The following is a 17,533-nucleotide window of genomic DNA, read 5'->3' on the forward strand; positions in this document are numbered from 1 at the left end:
TAGTCATCAGAAAAATGCAAATCTAGGGGCGCCTGGGTGGCTCAGTCGGTTAAGTGTCTGCCTTCAGCTCAGGTCATGATCCCAGGGTCCTGGGATCGAGGCCCACATCGGGCTCCCTGCTCAGCTGGGAGCCTGCTTCTTCCTCTCCTTCTGCCTGCCACTTCCCCTGCTTGTGCTCTCTCTCTCTCTGTCAAATAAATAAATATTTTCTTAAAAAAAGAAAAATGCAAATCTAAAGCACAGTGACATACCACTTCACACCCATTAGAATGGCCATAATAAAAAAAATAGTAAGGGTTGACAAGGATGTAGAAAATTGGAAACCCTCATACAGTGCTGGTAGGAATGTAAAATAGTGCCATCACTATGGAATATAGTTTGGCAGTTCCTCATTGAGTTCAACACAGAATTACCATATGACCCAACAATTACATTCCTAGGTATACACACAAAATAATCAAAAATAGGTGTTCAAACAAAAACTTGTACACAAATGTTCATAGCCACACTATTCCCAATAACCAAAAGGTCGAAACAATCCAAATGTCCACCAAGTGAAAAATGGATAAAGAAAGGACAGTATATTCATACAATGGAATATTATTGGTCAGCAAAAAAGGAATGAAGTACTGATACCTAAAACAATATGGATGAACCTTGAAAACACTATATGAAATGAAAAAGGCTAGACACATAAGACCACACATTGTATAATTCCATTTATATGAAATGCACAGAATAGGCAAATCTATAGAAACAGAAAGTAGATTAGTGATTGCCTAGAGCTGGGAAGGATGAGGGAATTGAGAGGTGATAGCTAAAGATACAGGCTTATTTTTTTTTTCTTTTTGGATTCTGAAAATGTTCTAAAATTTATTGTGGTGATGGCTGCATAACTTCAAATATACTGAAACCTTTCCGTATATAATGTGTGAGCTACACACATTAAATGGGTGAATTGTATGGTATGTAAATTTTATCTCAATAAAGCTGTTCGCAAAAAAAACCCACTTAGAATAATGTGTGATTATAGTGAGTTCTCAATAAATGTCAGCCACTAGTTCTAGTGCTATTAAGGTCCATTCCACTGCACCCTGAATGAAGGCAAGAATGTTTCTGGTATTTTGTGAGGATTTCCCTGCTAAAGTCAGAATTATAAAAGAAATTCAGAAGAAAATAATGCAGGGAATTAAAGTCAAAATACACAGAGAAATCCCAGGAATTTCATTTCAGCAAGAAACTAAGTAGGGATAAATGCTAATCTGGTTTGATTTCTTTTGGTTAGGTAATTAGAAGAGTGTCCTGTGGACCTAACATGTTAATTTTCTGGAATTCCCCAACCTTTTTCTCTTACCATTTGGCATCCCTGCTTAAGCCTACTATAGCTATCTAGCTAATTTATTCTTTTCTTTCCTGAAAGTAATTCCCACCGGAATGAGGAGAGGCTATAGAAAGGACTCATTCCACTCTCTAACTCTTCTTCTAATAATAGTTTTCCTACGGGTAAATCCTTTTTCTAACCCAAATGATAATACTTGTATCTACTTGCAGAACCTGTGAACAGTTCCCTGTAACATCTGGAAAACATAGGTTTTTGGCCTAGAGAGATAATTTCTCTCCAGTAACAAGGGACAAACCTCTCCCAAAAGCTTCTAATGAGATAAGTTGACTGGCAAGCTATCAGCCAGCTACTGAGCATCCCCTGAAAAGTTGCCCCCACAATCTTAAGCAGACTAGCTCAAACAGGGACTGAATTACTAAAAAAGAGAAAAGATGAGCACAAGATCTTTTGGCAAACTTCCCGATGACAACAGCTCTTTCAATATGCACACGCCATGGAAAGAGAGAGAAGAGGCCTATATCACTTCAGCAACCACAGCTGGGCCCACCTCAGCACCCAGCGGTTAATGTGGTAATCACCACTGTGGCTCACTAAACATGTTCTCAATGGGGGACAAAAGGAGGTCAAAGGAAGTCACATACCCTCCTTTACCAACTAAAACACTGCCATCTGAGTCTCCTCCTTACTCACCTTTCCATATTCATCTCATTGTTTTTGGCTAATCCAAGAGCAGATGTGCTCCCTTTTATCTTCTTGGAAACATCTTTAACAAACTCTTTATTGGCTTCTTTCTTGAGCTGGGCAGGTTGAGTTTGAGAAGCCTGCAAAAAACATGGGGGTGGGGTTGGCAGGGGAAGAAGGAAGCAAGGAAATCTAGAGAACCACAAATTACATAATAGGTAGCACTTTTAGGAAAGTTCTGACCCACATCCCCACCTTGGACACCTTGTTTGGGTGTTCCCAGGAGTAATAATCAAAACATCCCACAACCAGTGTGGCACTGGTGCCAACCAATTACAATGGAAGCTAGCAGTATAGTAGTACTGCTACATATTAGTCAAATAGCAGCCTTAAGTGATTCCAAAATACACATAATGTAATTCTGATCTCCATGTCACCTATACTGCCTGGCAAATTCCCAAAAAGATTTTTTGTTAATACCACATTCTACTTTGACTCCATAAGATATTCGGGGGGGGGGGGGGGAATGTAATATAACTGGCTTTGCTACCTGGCTATACCAAGATCAACTACCTTTTCAGGGTAGGCCTCTAACACAACACTATCTGTGATACATCTATCTCATCATTGAGGGGACATTTATTTAACATGGGGCTCTGGGGAGCTCCACCATAAACTCTTAACCATGGGGCGCCTGGGTGGCTCAGTCGTTAAGCGTCTGCCTTCGGCTCAGGGCGTGATCCCAGCATTCTGGGATCGAGCCCCACATCAGGCTCCTCTGCTGGGAGCCTGCCTCTTCCTCTCCCACTCACCCTGCTTGTGTTCCCTCTCTCGCTGGCTGTCTCTCTCTCTCTGTCAAATAAATAAATAAAATCTTCAAAAATAAATAAATAAATAGACTCTAACCATGACTAATTCTATCAAACAGAAGAGATCATGAGATTGTGAATAACATCAATAAAAATAAATTTAAAAGTTATGCCTTTAAAGTGAAACAAACTGAACCTAATTATATTTCAAATAAATACCATAATCACACTAAGGGAAAAAGAAAACAGAAGAAAATACAAGAAACAACTAATTCAAGTAAACAAAGTTTTGGACTATATACCCTCAACATACACATCCTCAGTCAGGATGGGTTTGTGGGGTGGCAGAGAATATTGCAAATAAATCTGGAACTCTTTTTAACAGGTTTATTATGGTGGTATGGATGAAGTAATTTTGAAACCCTTTTAGATGTGTTATAGTACTGAGTAAATGTGTTGATGTCCTCATTGTAGAAGAAGGAACATACAAATATGGATTGGGGAATGCAAGGGATAACCCTGTATATTGGAATAGGAGCTGTGCAAATTCACGATTTCTTAAATAGGTGTATGTGTAAATATATATACATCTGAGTATATAGGTATATGTATACCTGTGTGTGCATCTGTGTATATAGATGTATGTATATGTATAAGTACACATATATGTATATGTATATGCGTATAAAAGATTTGGTTTAGACAAAAATCATCAATGAATGCTAAATCTAGGGTAAATTTTGATGAAGAGGAGGTTATTTGCAGGCTCTTAGGAGTGTGTCCCACACACCAATGATTAGTTGCAAGAGGAAAAAAATAAACAGTAATTATACAGTGGGAAGCCAGATAACATCTTGACTGGGTGATCAAAATTTAATATCACCAGTGAGGGAGAGATGGACATCATGTGCCTCCAAATGTGATATCCTAAGAAGGACAGAGTATCACCTACACAATATTCCAACCAAGAATGTATAACATCAATCTAGTCACATGGAAATATCAGACAAACATAAAATGAGGAATGTCCTATTTTTAAAAGGGTGTTAGGTGGGACTGTATTCTTCAAAAATGGTAATGTCAGTGAAAAACAAAGAAAGGCTATGGAAATGTTCCAGATTAAAAGCAGCTAGAGACTCTGAAACTAATAATACATTATATGTTAATTAATTGAATCTAAATTTAAAAATATGTGTATTTTTAAAAAGCAGCTAGAGAAACAAGTAAATGATACTGCACTGTATCCTTTACTGGAGGGTAAAACTACTTATAACATTGACCTTATACGGTCAAACAAAAAAAATGGAATACAGATAATAGATTGCATAAAAATATTGTATCAATGTAAATTTATAAAGTTGTTAACAGTACTGTGGTTATATAAGACAATTTCTCTGGGGAGCCTGGGTGGCTCAGTCAGTTGCGCATCTGACTCTGTTTCAGCTCAGGTCATGATCTCAGGGTCCTGAGAGGGGGCTCCACGCTCAGCAGGGAGTCTGCTTGAGATTCCCTCTCTCCCTCTCCTTTTGCCCCTCCCCCTGCTCACACTCATGCTATTTCTCTCTCTCTCTAAAATAAATAAATAAATCTGGTTTTTTTTTAAATGACAATTTCTCTGAGGAAATATACACTGAAGTACTTAGGAGTAAAGAGCCATGACATATGTAAGCAAATGGGATAAAATGTTAACTATAGGCTAATCTAGGTGAAAAGTATATGTATATTATTTGTACTACTTTTTATTTTTGCAACTTTCTGTAAACCTGAAATTATTTCCAAATGAAATATTTAAAAAATACGCCTTTGTATCATCAGATCATGATAAGCAACTGCAATCCAACAGGGAATTCTTTCTTAGGGCTTCAAGCCATCTACCTCTACTTCTCAAATAGTTTGGCACCGTTTTCATTTTAACTTCTTACCTAAAGTTTTACAAACTCCCTATATGTGCAACTGAGATTCAGAATAAGAAAAGAATTGCATTATTGGCAGGAGAGAGGTAGAGATCCCAACACCCAGGGTGAAATTCTCTACTTGCCATATGTGAAAGTTCAAAGCACTAATATTCTCAAATCTAACTAAGCACAGGGGAAGGGACCTTAATCTGCATTTCCTTACAACTGTTTCACCAAAAAAATAAGAAAATTGTGTCCTACTGACACAAAATCACTTAGGTAAACATGAATATAGACCCTATCTCCTTGTCTACTGGCTTAGGACCAGCTCTTACACATCAAAAGTCTTTCCCATGCTGGAATGATAAAGGCGAGGGGAAGACAAACACAGCAGATTAATTAAAACAGATCAACTCTTTTGACATGCCAGGACCTCACTGGTGAATGCTGAGGAAAAAAACAGATGTGTGAACATGGAGACTTAGTATGTTGACAGGAATACAGACAGGAAGAAGCAAATAATCATATAGGGAACCCCCAAAATTCAGAGAGAAAGGAGCCCTCACCCCTCAAATAGATGAACTCAGACATCTGCAGAAATGCCCAATCCTAGGAATGGATTAGGCACATCATAATGATGGAACTTTCTCTGGAAAACACCAAAGACCATTCAAGGTTACCAAAGTGAATCTTCAAAACTTGAATGCAAAAGGGAATTGGGCTTTCTGAGTTTCTGGAAAGCTAGAAGCAGAGCTACAGCTCAGAAATGCCTTGCTTCTCCCACTTCCACCCTGGATACGGATGTGGCCTAACAGATACTGCATTCAGTTGGAGAACCAGAAGGGCTCTGGATGATATCTGCATGTATTTCCTGTTAGTTTGTGTTTGTTCTTTATGAGTGGCAATATAAAGTTCATGAAAAAAAAGGACTGAGACATAGCAAGAAATTATCTCATATGCTGTGAGACCTTGCTTTATACAATATCACCGTTCTTCCATCAGGGACTCTGGGGGCCAAGGGAAGCTACACTAACGTGAGCTGCATCTGCTTCCAATTTGTGTGGCTACCTTATTTCAGCCAAGTTTCTAGATCCATGGTTAAATAAGTCAGGAAACAAATCTAGCCTTACAGGTCTGTGTGGGAAGGGTCTCTTTCAACCAATCTACAGTAAATCTGAAATTATTCAGAAAGCTGTAACCTAATCACTTATGTTGTAATCTGTATGGGGAAGACTATGTTAGTACAAAGATGGTCACATAGCAGCATCTAAAGAGCAGAGATCCAAAGGAGAGAACTTTGCCGATGCTTAACCAACCCTGCTCAAGGGGGTAAAATATTATCTAGTAGATACAAGTATTCTGGTAGCTACAGAGGACACTCTATCATGGAGGGCAGGAATAGTTCACCAGGGTTCTCTGTATTCTAGATGAAACAGATTTCGAAAGCAACATTGGGCAAGTCCTGATCTGTAGACATAATTATGGTATCTACCTTATAGAAATAAATGAGGATTAAGGGAGTTGATATAGGAAAAAGCGCTTAGAATAGTGCCAGGCACCTCGTAAGCCCTCAGGAGTCACCAGTTATTATTCTCTAAGACCAAAGATTATCTTTGGCCCAATTCTACATTCAATTAGTAACAGTTTAACTATCAATTCTGGGTTTTGCTGGTATCTAAATAATACCAGAAGGGAGTAAACTCAACAATTCTCATCAAAATTGAGTTTCTCAGTCTCCACGGTTGAAGACCAGATCATGGAACAGTGATCCCCAATGGTTCTGTACATCAGGGGGCATTTTTTATTGTCACTACAAATAGGTTGCTGCTGGAATTTAACGCCAGGAGCCAGAAAGGTTGTGGCTGAGAACAGTCCTACACAATAGAAAAACTACTGCACCAAATGCCCATAGTGCTTGAATTGATAAACACTGCCTTGAACTACAATGAATCCACCAAGATACTTACCTCCAAGGCCTAGGCAGCTAGTTGAGCCACAACTGGACTTAATCTAAATGCAAGATCCCGTAGCTCTTATATTTATCTACAATTTCATATCTGTTAATCACTCTGTCTGCTGCTTCCAGAAAGTTCAACCAGTTAATCCAGATGCTATGTGCCAGCAGAAGAGTTTCTGCAGCTTCTGAAATTGGATCATTGATTCCAAGTAAAACTGGCTCTCAACATTCTAGAGAGGGTCAGGGTCTGGTAATCCAGAAAGATCCCTTAAGGAAGAGGTTATCTCAGTCATATGCAAAACCACAGCAGGGGATTGGCCTAGCATACTCACATTGGTGAGATCTTCAAAAGCTGATCTCTTTTTGCATCGTCTCTTAGGTGAAGATGAAGAGATCTTTGCTTGGTAATTCTCCCCTTCCTAAAAAAGTGAAAGAGGTAAATGAGTACATCCAATCATGAACACTTTTCAGGGGCTTTGGGTCATCTTTGGAGCTCAGGGACCTCCAAGCAACTGGAGATGTATATAATAAACCCCAATAAACTACAACAAAAGGAAATTTTGGCACTCACTGCTGCTTAGAGAGTCCCTGAAGGAGGTAATCATTGATCATGGGGACAAAACTAGGATGATGACTTTCAGTGTAACCCCTAGAATGAGCAAAATAGCTTGGTAAAGCTAGTTTTCCCTCTTAGTTCTCTCATCTTTATGGTTATCTGATCCAAGATTAACCACCACCACCACCACCCTGCATTCCTAGTCATTCCTTTAATACGGATGCTCTCAAATTTCACTTCAAGAATTTAACAAATATTTAAGTATCTCTTATGTTAAGTATTTAAGATATCCCCAATAAGGACAATAACACACATATCTAGATACTCGTCCAGGATCACCTCTTTACTAGCTGTTGACCTTGAACAAATTGCTAACTCTTTCAGCCTCAATTTGCTTATCAGTAAAATTGGAATGATAACCTACTTTATTTGAGGATCAAATGAGAGAATACATATTTTTAAAAGTCTGTTTAGAGGTGCCTGGGTGACCCAAATTTTGTGTTTTAAGAAAGGAGTTTGGTAATCCATATTAACCTCTAACTGTTAGTGTCTATGAAGGAGAGGTAGTAGACAGGAGGAGAGGTGAATATTTTGGAGCAAAGGGGCTTTCTTTCTAGGTATTGTTTATCTGTGCATGCCTTACCCAACTCCCCATTTCTATGGGGCTACAGGTTAGGGGTAAATCACACTGTATGGCTCTTCTACTCACTAACAGTTTTTCTTTGGTGAAAGCCTCCTAAGTATCAAATTTCCTCTATGAAATGAGAACCCTGCACTACTTATATCAGGGAGTTGCTATAATGTGAAGCAGAGCATTAGGGTCACACCATCTATTTGCTCTGTTCTTCATCTACGTCATGAATAGTTAGTACATGACACAGTAAGTGATCAGAAGTTTAGAGAACTGGATTCATAGTACAACAGACCAATCTAGCACAGCAGAGCAATCCTGAAAGAGGCAAGAATTACTTCTATATTTTAATTGATTAAGCTAAGAAATCAGAAAACTATTAGTCTTTTATCTAGTTCATGATAAATAAGCCTAGTGGAAATAATTAGCAAAAATAAAATGTTTGGTGGTTACACAAATCTCACAAATTAGCTCAGAAATAAACTGTCAGTCTGCTATCCAATATCCATTTAATATTACCAGTAGAAATAATCAGCCCCAAATAAAATTCACAGGTAAAACTGAACTCAATAAAACTTAGATTTACAAAATGTGCCCCCAAAAAGCTGGATTTGGAAAAATAACTGCCACAAAAGAAAACTTATTATGACAGAACTCTAATCAGCAAATTCGAGATAGACAAAAATCTGATCAATGTATCAAATCTTTCTTGCCAAATTTATATTTAAAAAAACATTTAGCCCCTCCATGAAAATCATTTTAGTAAAACAAAAAATGAAAATGATTAGAAAATGTTTATCTATGCTGAGAGAAAACCAATCAAGGAAATTAAATTGGCCTAATGATGTTTGCTCCAGGAAATACTCCCTTAATGACAATTCATCAGTGTAGTAAAACTCTAATTAAAATATGTATGGTGATGAACAAAGAACATCCCAGGTTCGGAATGACAGTGTCAAACTATCCACAAGGTCAAAACAACAACATCAAAATGGACCCCTTCTTCAAATTTAATAGCTATAAAAAGCATAATACATTTGTTGACCTAATCTTCACAGTCTGCCCAGGATGCACTAAGCAGCCTCCCAGCAAGGTACTTTAGCATCTCCCAGAAACTAAGATTACAGACATGATCATTAACGAGAGGTGAGTATTGTTTGCTTTTGAAGGTTGTGAAGGACACCCTTCATCTCAGCTATGCATTTATGGGAAAGGAGGCTTCACACTTAGAACCCAAGTTCTAATTTGCTGTTCTTCTTAAACTACAAGGGCTACCACTCCTTCCCAATTTCTCAAATTAAACAATACATATTGAGAAAGATTTAGGGGTGAGGATCGGGACTGAGGCAACACAGGAAGAAGCTACTCGAGACACTGTTGGGAGAGACAGCTTGCTCTAACCTTTTCAGATTGGCCATGATCACTAGGCACAATTTTGCTAGACTGCGATTTCTTAGTCTCGGGTTTGGAGGTTCGGGATGGTAGTGGCAGTGGCATTTCTCACAGGTTCGGCAGTGTCTATCCAGATAGGGCTGTAATCAGAAGGGGACTCTTCAAAACACCATTCACCAGAAACATCGCAGAATTCTCTAAAAACTCCCGAGAATACCCAGTCTCTCTATAGCATCTCTAGAAGAAAATATACTTTGAGTTAGGCAGATCTGTGTTTAAGTCTTAGTTCTACCACAATTAACCTTGGGGAAGTGACAAACTCTTCCGTTATCTCATCTGTAAAATGGAGATAAGTATACCTACCTCTGCAGGGCACTGTTCAAATTAAACGAGACATTCTATCTAAAAAGCCCAGCACAGTGCCTGTCATCCTCTGTGGGCACTGGAACTGTGGCCGACCACCTAGTTTAGGCCTGGGAACGGTGGGAACAAGTCACATGAGTGTTTAGCATTAAAAATGATCAAGAACATAACAGATCATATAGTATGGAAACCAGCTGGAAGGGTTAATGTTCTTTAAAAGGCACAGGGTCCTGGCACAGCAATTACAAAGATGCTACAGAGAAGATGCAAGAATACACTGCACATACACGTATGCACGCTAGGCCAGAGTATTCAAAGACTGTGTTCAATAAGAAACTGTAATGCGGTTCCAGAGACACCTGGGAGGGGGGATAAAAAGCAAAAGATGAGATAACAATAGAAGGAACTAACTTATTGAAAATCACTTGACATAAAAATTTAACCGTCATTACAGCCCTTGGGAGAGTCCTATCTTTGTTCCATCTCGGTGGGGGGCCCCATTCTACATTCCTTAAGGTTCTTTTTTGTGAGACCTCAATAGTTAGGATACACTTACATGTCTTATGAGCAAATGCATTATTAGGAGGAATCAGTTTTGGATATACAAGAGACCCCTCCCTTCCAACCTCAGCCACATTCAATCTTCAAATTCAAATGCATTTGACAAAGAACAGGCTCCTCTAAGTGAGACCCTAAAGGCAATGCAACAAGTTTACCATTCCCTACCAAATATTTCCAGCAATGGAGATATTAACACAAATCATGCATCTTATAAGTACTCACATGCACAGATCTAAATGTAGCATAAAAATGTGTGAATGATTCAATAAAAGTAAATACCAAGTACTACAGAAACACAATGGAAAGTCAATAATCTTGTCGGGGAAAGGGGTGGGAGAAGGCTTCATAGCAGAGGTAATATATAATCTAGACTTAAATTACAGAGAGGTTCCCAAGTAGACTGGGGCGCTTTCCCGGCAAAGAAAGCCTGAGCCCAGGCAGAGGCTTGAACATGTCGAGCACAGCAGGTGCAGGGACACCCCAGTTGTCTGGAGTGTGGAGTATAAAGACCGTATTGGGGAGGAGTTAGAAAGGGGCTGAATGCTAGGCTGGGGCCAGGCTGGTAAGAAAGGGAAGCAGAGAAGACTGCAGCTTGAGGGGAAGGTTCAAGAAAGGAGAAAGGCTGATTTTGGATGAAAAAGTATTAAACATTTTGTCAAAATTTGGTCCAAAGTGAAAGGCTGTATAGTGGTAGTGTAAGGAGACAGATTTTTTAAAGAAGCAGATTTTTTAAAGAAGCAACTGGGTTTCTAAACCAGACAACTTAGCATCTCTGAGCCTTAATTTTCTCATTTGTAATAGAGGAATACCACTATTTACGTGCAGAAGGATCATATGGCTCAAAAGTAAATTTGTATGTGCAAAACCTAACCCACAGTAGGCCCTCAAAATAAGTGGTGCATCTTACTTTCCCCCACCTTCCGCCAAATCCAAACCTATTTTCCATCTCATCTTTCCAAACTCAGCCAAGCGGCAATAAAGCCAAATTGGGTGCACCCGCACTTAACTGCACTGTATGAAAACCACTTACTCTGCTGTTATTATTCACACCTTGGACAATTTTTTTTTATGGATGACCAAAGACTCATGCTCTGAAACTTTTATCTTTCAAGGGGAAAGACTGGACTCAACAGGCTAGAAAACTTTCAGCTGATGACATCACAGGGTAACTAAACCTCAGCGAGAATAAGGTTATTCAGATGATATTCATATACCACCTTCATTATCCCGAACACTAATCAATTCCTTTGGGGGGATACACACAGTGACTCAAGTAACTAATTTCTCTACCATTAGGAAGGGGGAGGGGATTGACACCACTAAAAACAAGCTTTCACTAAGGGACATTCAGAAGAACATTCTTGACTTCTACCACCTACAGAATGGGGCCTTACTTGGGCAAGAAAATTTGAATGCTTTCCACTTTCCAGACTTCCCATCTTCCCTACATACACACTGCTCAGACCCCACTGAGCATCCCAGGGCTGGGGCTAAAACCTCTTCAAAGAGGGGCAAGCTGGCTCATTTAGAAGCCCAGCTGCTTAGACTCCAAAACTATAGATCAAGACAGTCTACAGGAAACAACAGCAACTTCATTTTGTATCTAAAAGCAGGTTACAGACAGCAAGACACTGGGGAGAGAATGCAGTATGGTGTCCATGAAAGCAGCACTGGGCTGGGGAGGATGTCTAGGGTCTAGCTCTGACTCTGCCCCTGGCTGGCTGGATGATGCTAAGCAAGTCCCTTTTCCCTCCCTAGGCCTTTGTTTCCCCACCTAAGAAAATGAGGCAATGGAACCAGCGCCTCCTAGCTATTTAAACCATGATCAACAGACCAGCAACATTAGCATCACCTGGGAGCTTGTTAGCAATTTAAAATCCCAGGCCCCAAGCTAGACCTTCCAAATCTGAAAGTACAAGTTAACAATATCCCCAGGTGATTTGTATGCACTTCAAAGTTTAAGAGGCACTGTTCTAGAGTCCTTTGACCTCTGACATTCTAGGATCCCAAGTGGACCAAAGCACAGAGCAGTGGGAAAGCCAGAGCCGCAGCGGTTGGAGTAGGGGCTAGAAGAGAACCAGTGGAGATAAAAGCGGTAACAAGGGAGAGAGCACACGTTTCCATCCTCCTTCATATCATCCAACCTGTAATTTAAAAGACATCCCACGAGTAGCACTCTATGACTTAAATACGTCCTGTGGATGAAATTGATCCTCCACACTTCCACTTCCACTTGTGAAAAGACGTTTTGTAAATGTACTCTGATTCAGGCATGTGTACTGGTCGCTCTATCTAAAAGCTAGGGCACAGTCTCATTTCTTTTGCCATCTCACCCTCTAAAACACACTCCCTGCCCAACTTCGCACAAACTGCTGACTGAAAGCAGAACAAAACAAAGGTTTCATGGCAGGGATGCCTAGCTTGCCCGCGAGAGAAGAGAGCGTGTTAACAAGGGGCTGGAGTGGTGCTCAAGCATCAACCCGCTTGCGACAGGGCCGGACATTCGAGCGGGCAGTATAAGCCCAAAGGCGCCTACCTCACACCGAGATTGAGGGCAGAACAGGAAAGATCATGGACGCACTCCTAGACCAGGAGAGGCCCGGGAAATGAACGGAGCTCCGTGTTGTAGCGACCTGTGTCCTTCTCAACCTGGCCTGTGCTCGCTCCAATCTGCCCAGTAGCGAATTTTGAAAATTACAGCCCCAGAAGGAAGCGCAGTGGTGATTGGCCAGCAGGGACCAATCAGCGTGCACAGTTGGGGCGTGTGCTCCCCTAGCAAGGAAGGGCGGGGCTGGGTATTTTTAAATTGAACTCTGCGGCTAACAGACCTCGCATTGGGGCGTGGTTTCGAGTACAATTGGTCGAACCCGGCAGGGCTGACCAGCCGCGTACAGGGTCAATTTAAAGAGGCGTTTTTATTTAAATACTCCTGCTGGAGGATGGGGGCAAGAGTGGCTGCATAATGCAGATTCAGACCAATTAAAACATTAATATTAATAACCCGTTGTAGACGCAAATGTTAACTACTGCTGGCTTCACAAATCGCTTTGTGAGGGAATCAGGGCAGAAATTATTGCCCCTATTTTATGGATAAGCACCCAAAGCGCAGTAGAGCTAATAGTAGCTAGCATTCATTTACCACTAGTTCTGTGCTAAATGCTATAAATTTTTATTATTTTAAATCCTGTCCAAAAAGATAGGTACTTTTATTAGTGCCATTTTACAGATAAGAAAATTGTAGCTTTCTAACAGCCCAATATCACAAACCTGCTTCGTGGCAAAGCAGGTATTACAATTCACATAGTCTCATTCATTTCACTCACTCATTCATTCACTCATTCATTCATCCAACAGTTATTGAGCACCTGCTTTGTTCCAGGAGCTAGAAAAACTATATATGAGTAACTGACAAAAGACTTGAAGAATTAATAGCCCTGCCCTGTCCTCTGAAGATGCAAAGAGTAAATGGAGATACCAAGGATAAAATCCAGGACCTGCCGCATATACAAGCAGCTAGCTACCACTAAACTACATCCCTGCCTTTACTATCAGCCCATTCTCCTTTTAGTATCTCACAGCTCCTACATTAAAGGTGGAATATTCACATGATCCCAGGCCCTCCTCTCTTTTTAATCTCCCTGGGTTATCTCATCCAGATCCACGACTTTAAATATCATCTAAAAGCTGGCCCTGAACTCCAGATTCATGAATCCAACTGACTACGACACATCTCCACTTGGACGTCTGATAGACACCTCAAACTCAATATGTTCACAGTGCTTACCAAACCTGATCCTTCTTCCAATATCTCCCATTTCAAAAATTGATACCACATCAAACCTGTTAATCAAGCCAGAAACCTGGGTATCATCCTTGATTCAAACTCTCTTCCATCACCTTACCTTCCCATATCCAATCCTTCAGCAAGTCCTATTAATTCTACCTTAAAACTATATCTTACATCCATCCACTTCTCTCCACCTCCACTGCCACCACAGTCTCTCATCTGGACCACTGTCAAGAGCCTCCAAGCTGTTCTCCCCCTTTCCAATCTTGATCTTCTCTAACATAAATACAAGATCAATCTTTTTTAAAAAACAAAAATTATATCATCTTTCTCTCATGCTTTGGGGGTTTCCCACAGAACTTCATATCCAAACTCCTCACTCTGATCTACAAGGTCTTACCTATATCATCAACCTCACCTCATACCACTCTTTCTCAATTACTAAATCCAGCCATAATGGTCTTCTTTCAAGGCTTTGAATATAATAAAATCCTTCTCCTCAGGATCTTTGCACATGATGTTCCCACTGCCTGGAACATTCTTCCCTCCATTCTTTAAATTACTTGCTTTTTTCCGATGCTTCAAGTCTCAGCTTAAATGCCCCCTCTTCAGAGAGGCCTTCCCTGACCATGTTATCTAAAGTAGGATTCTCTGGGGTGCCTGGGTGGCTCAGCCATTAAGTATCTGCCTTTGGCTCAGTTCATGATACCAGGGTCCTGGGATCCAGCCCTACATTGGGCTCCCTGCTCAGCAGGAAGCCTGCTTCTCCCTCTCAAACTCCCCTTGCTTGTGTTGTCTCTCTTTCTCAAATAAATAAATAAAATCTTTAAAAAAAATAAAGTAGGATTCTCCTCCCACTCCTTTATACTCTATCTCAGCACCTTACATTTATTTTAGAGTAATTATTGCTATTTGTAATTTTTTAATCTATCTACTCACTCAAAAATGCAAGGTTCTTACCTAGACAGTATTATGCTAAATGAAATAAGTCCTACAGAGAAGGACAAATACCTTATGATTTCGCTTATATGTGGAATCTAAGAAACATAACAGATGAACAAACAAAAAAAAAACAAACAGACTCATAAATAAAGAGAATGAACTAGTAGTTACATGTGTGTGGGGGGAAGATAAAGGAGAGTAAGAGGCTAAAACTTCCAGTTATAAGATAAATAAGTCACAAGGAAGAAAAGTAAACCTTAGGGAACATAGTCAATAATATTGGAAATAATTTTGTATGGTGACAGATGGTAACTACACTTAGTGTGGTGAGCATTTTATGATGTATTATGTAATTGTTGAATCACTATGTCATATACCTAAAGCTAATATATGTCACTATACTTTAATTACAATTTTTAAAATTCTAAAAATAAAAAAATTAAAATGTACAATAAAAAAAACAAAAACAAAAAGAATACAAGGCCCAAAACTATATGGACCATATTCATTGTGCTCTATCTCCAGTCATTAGCATTAATTATAGTTCACATTTATCAATTGCTTACTATATGTTTGATGACGTTCTGAGATTCACAATAATACAAAGAGGAGTTAATATCCCCACTTTACAGAAGAGAAATTTGGAGTACAGAGAAGTTTAGTAACTTGCCCAAGATCACACAGCTAGTAAGTTATTGGACTGGGATTTAAACCCAAGCAATCTGATTCCAGAGACAAACACATAATCATTACCTGCCTCTTTGATAAATGATTAAAAAATATTTGTTAACTAAGCAAATTAGTATCTTCTTTTAAGGGTAATCACTGTGGACAAGTGCCCCACTGGGATGCACTAAAGAAGAAATACACTATTATTTTTACTATTCAAATATAGTTGACATACAATGTTATCTTGGTTTCAGGTGTACAAAGAGTGATTTGACAATTCTATACACTACACAATGATCACCATGATAACTGTAGTTACCATTTGTCAACACACAACATGGTTATACTATTATTGACTATATTCCCTGTGCTGTACTTTTAATTTCCCTGACTTTTTAATTTTAAAACTGGAAGTTTGTACCTTCACCTACTTGTACCCATCCTGTCCTTCCAACAACCACCAATTTTTTCTTTCTTTGAGTCTGTTTCTGTTTTTTTGTTTGTTCATTTGTTTTGTTTTTGAGATTCCACATATAAGTGAAATCATATGGTATCTTTCTTTGTCTGACTTATTTCACTTAGCACAACACCCTCTACATTCATTCATGTTATCATAAATGGCAAGATCTCATTCTTTTTTACAGCTAATATCCTGTTACACACACACACACACACACACACACACACACAATCTTCTTTATTCATCTATCAGTAGACATTTAGGTTGCTTCCATTTCTTGTCTATTGTAAATAATGCTGCAATAAACATAGGGGTGCATATATATCTCTTCAGTGTTTTAATTTACTTTAGGTAAATAGTAATGGAATAGATAATATGACATTTCTGTTTTTAATTTTTTGAGGAACCTCTACACTATTTTCCACAGTGGTTGCACCAATTTACATTCCCACAAACGGCACATGAGGGTTCCCTTTTCTCCACGTTCTTGCCAATACTCATTTTTTGTTTGTTTGTTTGTTTGTTTGTTTGATACTAGCCATTCTGACTGGTTGCAAAGTGAGATCTCATTGTGGTTTTAACCTTCTTTTCCCTGATGATGAGTGATGTTCAGCATCTTCTCATGTGTCTGTTGGCCATCTGTATGTCTTCATTGGAAAAATGTCTACTCAGGTCCTCTGCCCATTTTTTCATTGGATTATTTGGTTTTTTAGTGTGGGGTTGCAGAAGTTCTTTATATATTTTGGATATTAACTGTTTATCAAACATAGCATTTGCAAATATTTTCTCCCATTCAGTAGGTTGCCTTTTCATTTTGTTGATGGTTTCTTTCACTGTGTATAACCTTTTCTATTTTGGTTTAGTCCCAATAGTTCATTTTTGCTTTTGTTTCCCTTGCCTAAGAAACATAAATATTTCTAAGACTGATACCCAATATATTACTGCCTATGTTTTCTTTCAGGAATTCTATGGTTTCAGGTCTCACATTTGGGTCTTTAATCTACTTTGAATTTATTTTTGTATATGGTGTAAGAAAGGGGCCCCATTTCATTCTTTTGCATATAGCTGTCCCATTTTTCTGATACCATTTATTGAAAAGACTGTCTTTTCCCCATTGTATATTCTTCCCTCCTTTGTCATAGATTAATTGCCCAAATAAGCATGGGTTTATTTCTGGGCTCTCTATCCTATTCCATTGATCTATGTGTCTATTTTTGTGCCAGTACCATACCATTTTGATTACTCTAGCTTTGTAGTATAGTTTGAAATCAGGGAGTATGATACCTCCAACTTTGTTTTTCTTCCTCAAGACTTCATTCTAGTTCTGTAAAAAATGCTGTTGGTGGGGTGCCTGGGTGGTTCAGTCAGTTGGGTATCTGCCTTCAGCTTAGGTCATGATCCTGGGACCCTGGGATAGAGCCCTGCATCGGGCTCCCTGCTCAGTGGGGAGCCTGCTTCTCCCTCCCCCTCTGTTGCTCCCTCTGCTTG

The 17,533-nt window shown here is 39.4% G+C and overlaps 1 protein-coding gene across 2 annotated transcripts in view; it reads right to left on the bottom strand.

Annotated features, from left to right (window-relative positions):
* CCNB3 (cyclin B3) overlaps positions 1-12,857 on the bottom strand; it is a 52,126-nt gene extending 39,269 nt beyond the window's left edge. The window contains exons 1-4 of one of the 2 annotated variants that reach the window (XM_045786703.2): positions 12,724-12,857; positions 9,273-9,403; positions 7,017-7,103; positions 2,033-2,163 (exon numbers count right to left, since the gene is read on the bottom strand). In XM_045786703.2, coding sequence (XP_045642659.1) covers positions 2,033-2,163; positions 7,017-7,103; positions 9,273-9,368 — 314 coding nt within the window. In that variant the 5' untranslated portion in view covers positions 9,369-9,403; positions 12,724-12,857. The remainder of the gene's footprint in view (positions 1-2,032; positions 2,164-7,016; positions 7,104-9,272; positions 9,404-12,723) is intronic. The other variant, XM_045786732.2, reaches the window with a different exon arrangement.
* Between the last annotated feature and the right edge of the window lie 4,676 nt (positions 12,858-17,533).

Source organism: Ursus americanus, chromosome X (genome assembly GCF_024610735.1).
Source record: "Ursus americanus isolate L20-20 chromosome X, mUrsAme1.1.p, whole genome shotgun sequence".
Lineage (NCBI taxonomy): Eukaryota > Metazoa > Chordata > Mammalia > Carnivora > Ursidae > Ursus > Ursus americanus.